Genomic DNA, 3,561 nt, shown 5'->3' with positions numbered 1-3,561 from the left:
CTACAATGAATGGATTATAATTTACTCTCATTCAGGGCTACCACGATCAAGTACCCAAATTCCAAACTCTTATTCATGAAGGTGCTCCAAATTTATCCACCTTATTCTCTTAAGATTGAGTAACAATAATTTACAAGCTCTTATTTTATTTTATTTTATTCTCTGAAAATGTGGAAGAAAAAAAAAAGGCACTTATTGTTAATTAATATATGATGCCAATCACCGGCCATGACATCTTCACCAATACCTTGATTGAATAAACTTGTACGATAAATTAATCACCGCCACGTAATTGCAAACTAATTAATCATTTTTATAACTAAAGTGTATTGATAAAAAAAAAAAAAAAAAACTATTGATTTTGGACCATATAAGAAATAATCACAATTCCTTGTATAACTGGTGACCAATAAATTCAGTCTTCTAACTCATAGAAGGTGTGAAATACAAAAACTCAGAGAGTGAGAACCATGGGATCTCTTCCTAAGAGCACCAAGGCTCATGCTGTGTGCGTCCCATATCCAGCTCAAGGTCACATAACTCCTATGCTCAAAGTAGCAAAATTACTCCATCACAAAGGCTTTCACATCACCTTTGTCAACTCTGAATACAATCACAGACGTTTGCTCAAGTCCAGAGGCCGTAACTCCCTTGAAGTCTTGCCTGATTTCCAGTTTGAAACCATTCCAGATGGTCTAGGTGATCAGATCGACGCTGATGTTACCCAAGACACTTCATTTCTCTGTGACTCTACCTCAAAGGCTTGCTTAGACCCTTTTCGCCAACTTCTTACCAAACTCAATTCATCAAATGTTGTCCCGCCTGTAACTTGCATAGTAGCAGACAGTGGCATGTCCTTCGCTCTTGATGTTAAGGAGGAACTTCAAATCCCTGTCGTCACTTTCTGGACTTCAAGTGCATGTGGCACATTGGCTTATGCGCATTACAAACATCTTGTTGAAAGAGGTTACACACCACTCAAAGGTACGTACTCGATACATTTATTACTAATTTCATACTATCATGAATCTTTTCGAAGTAAATTGTTCATGTAACGTGTTTTTATCTTGGATATCAATGATGCAGAAGAAAGCGATTTGACAAATGGATATTTGGAGACAAAAATAGAGTGGATTCCTGGAATGAAAGATATTCGTCTGAAGGACCTTCCGACCTTCATTCGCACAACAGATCGAAACGACGTTATGCTAAACTTTGTGATAAGAGTAATTGATAGAGCTTCAAAAGCTTCAGCAGCTCTTGTGAATACTTTTGATGACTTAGATCATGATGTTCTGGTTGCTCTCTCGTCTATGTTTCCTCCAATTTATTCTGTTGGTCCTCTTAATTTGCTTCTTGATCAAACACAGAATGATTATCTAGCATCAATTGGATCCAGTCTGTGGAAAGAAGACACTGAATGCTTGCAATGGCTTGACTCCAAGGATCCCAATTCTGTTGTCTACGTGAATTTTGGAAGCATCACTGTCATGAATCCACAGCAACTATTGGAGTTTTCTTGGGGACTAGCTAACAGCAAGAAGAATTTTTTATGGATAATCAGGCCTGATCTTGTCAGGGGCGAATCAGCGGTTTTGCCTCCAGAGTTTCTTGAAGAGACTAGAGAAAGAGGCCTGATGGCGAGCTGGTGTGCTCAGGAAAAAGTCCTGAAGCATTCATCGATAGGAGGGTTTTTAAGTCACATGGGGTGGAATTCCACCATTGAAAGCATGTCCAACGCCGTGCCAATGCTATGCTGGCCTTTTTTCTCCGAACAACAAACTAACTGTAAGTTTGCTTGCGTTGATTGGGGTGTTGGCATGGAAATTGAAAGCGATACAAATAGAGATGAAGTAGAGAAGCTTGTGATAGAGTTAATTGATGGGGAGAAAGGTAAGGAAATGAAAAGGAAGGCAATGGAATGGAAGTCAAAGGCTGAAGCGACAACTGGTATTAATGGTTCATCATCCATGAATTTTGACAAACTTGTCAACGACGTGCTCCGCTTCCAAAAACCTTGAATTAGCTTCTTTGATGAAATTGTTGTTACATCTGGTTGTCTACCTTTAGCTATTTTATAGATCATCATTCTGTTACATAATCCACTTTTCCATTCAGCCAATTGAATAGTTTGCTAATCTCCACCACAAGGAGCCATTAACGCGCATGCCCATGCTCCTCATCCATTCGCATTAGCATGTGGTTCAATAATGTGAGAAAGAAAAATACAAAACTTATCCGTATGCATGGAAAAAATTAACACTTTCAGAATTCATTGTTCACGACACTTAAGGAAAACTTCTGACCTTTCTGGTAATGGTATGAAATGTTGGGCTTAGTAATCATCAGAAATCACGAAAACCTGTAAACTAGAAGATTCTCTGATGCTAAAGTTAGTGAGGTTGTAAGAATAATAACACTTCAAGGGTTGTGTTTACAAGAAAAGTGACTTTGAAGATAATAAAAGAATGCCAAAAAATATGACGTTAAAACCTACCTTACCTCGTGATTTATGAATATTTAGAAAGTGATGAATCACTCTAACCTGCATATGGATAAGGGTAAAGTGTGAAAAATACTTTAATACTTGGTTTGAAATCAATCATTTAAGATAATAGCCCATAATAGTTAGTAGTGTATTGTTGAATCGAAAGGACATTGACATACGAATCCTCCATTATAATATGAGGATATGATAGCATTTAATGCTAAATACCAACTACACAAAAATTGGGTGCAAATATTGTTGGTCGGACTTTACTTACCAAGCCTTCGGGTTTCTGTTTGGGTTTGTTCTCCAGGGTGCATTTCATTGTTAGACTTTTCAAGGTTTCTAATGGGGCTTAGGATCATAGTGGAAAACATTTGAAAATATACTTCAAAAGCCATCTAAACTAGTGGAACAAAAATACATCAACTGATGGACATGTAAAATCAATCACTCTATTTAGTAGATTCTTCAATTTGACTTTAAATCATTTAAACCATGTAAAACTCATATATTGAAAGCATTTAGTAGATTTAATAGTTTTATTGACGAAATCTTTTATTGGTATTTACACTAACATTCTGTCGGCAACATTTTTACTGACAGATTTATGGACGACAATTGTTCATCGGTAATGTCATTTCAATCAGTAAAAAAAAAACTCGATGTTTTTACAGACAGAATATGCGAGCAAAAAAAAATTTCCCACTTTAATACACGAATAGAATTATGCCATCGGTGATTGGCGATGGCATTTATTATAATTTTATTCTAACCCTATATAAAATACCAATAAAATAATTTCATTGATGATGTAACAGTGTTGTAGTGGCATATGAAGTAAATTGTTCCCCTTGCCTCAGAATATACCGACAAATTATGTCCGACAATATATTCGTCTGTAATAATTAAAAACTAATTTTTTAAAAAAATCTTTTGAACAAAAAAATAATTAAAAAAAATTGTATGTTGTTCATATAAAAATTAAATCCAAATATTTGTTATAAATTTATATGTTCAAATAAAAATTAAACTAGAGCAATGGTAGTGTTGGAGGAGGAGGAGGAGAAGGC

At 35.7% G+C, this 3,561-nt stretch overlaps 1 protein-coding gene across 1 annotated transcript; it reads left to right on the top strand.

Annotated features, from left to right (window-relative positions):
- The first annotated feature begins 405 nt into the window (after positions 1-405).
- LOC133670960 (7-deoxyloganetin glucosyltransferase-like) lies at positions 406-2,122 on the top strand. Its single transcript, XM_062091560.1, has 2 exons — positions 406-984; positions 1,087-2,122. The coding sequence occupies exons 1-2, from the start codon at positions 471-473 to the stop codon at positions 2,019-2,021; spliced, it is 1,449 nt and encodes a 482-aa protein (XP_061947544.1). The 5' UTR covers positions 406-470; the 3' UTR covers positions 2,022-2,122.
- The last annotated feature ends 1,439 nt before the right edge of the window (positions 2,123-3,561 follow it).

The sequence above is a fragment of the Populus nigra genome, chromosome 13, assembly GCF_951802175.1.
Source record: "Populus nigra chromosome 13, ddPopNigr1.1, whole genome shotgun sequence".
In the NCBI taxonomy this organism is placed as follows: domain Eukaryota; kingdom Viridiplantae; phylum Streptophyta; class Magnoliopsida; order Malpighiales; family Salicaceae; genus Populus; species Populus nigra.
This window is presented reverse-complemented; position numbering and strand designations above follow the sequence as displayed.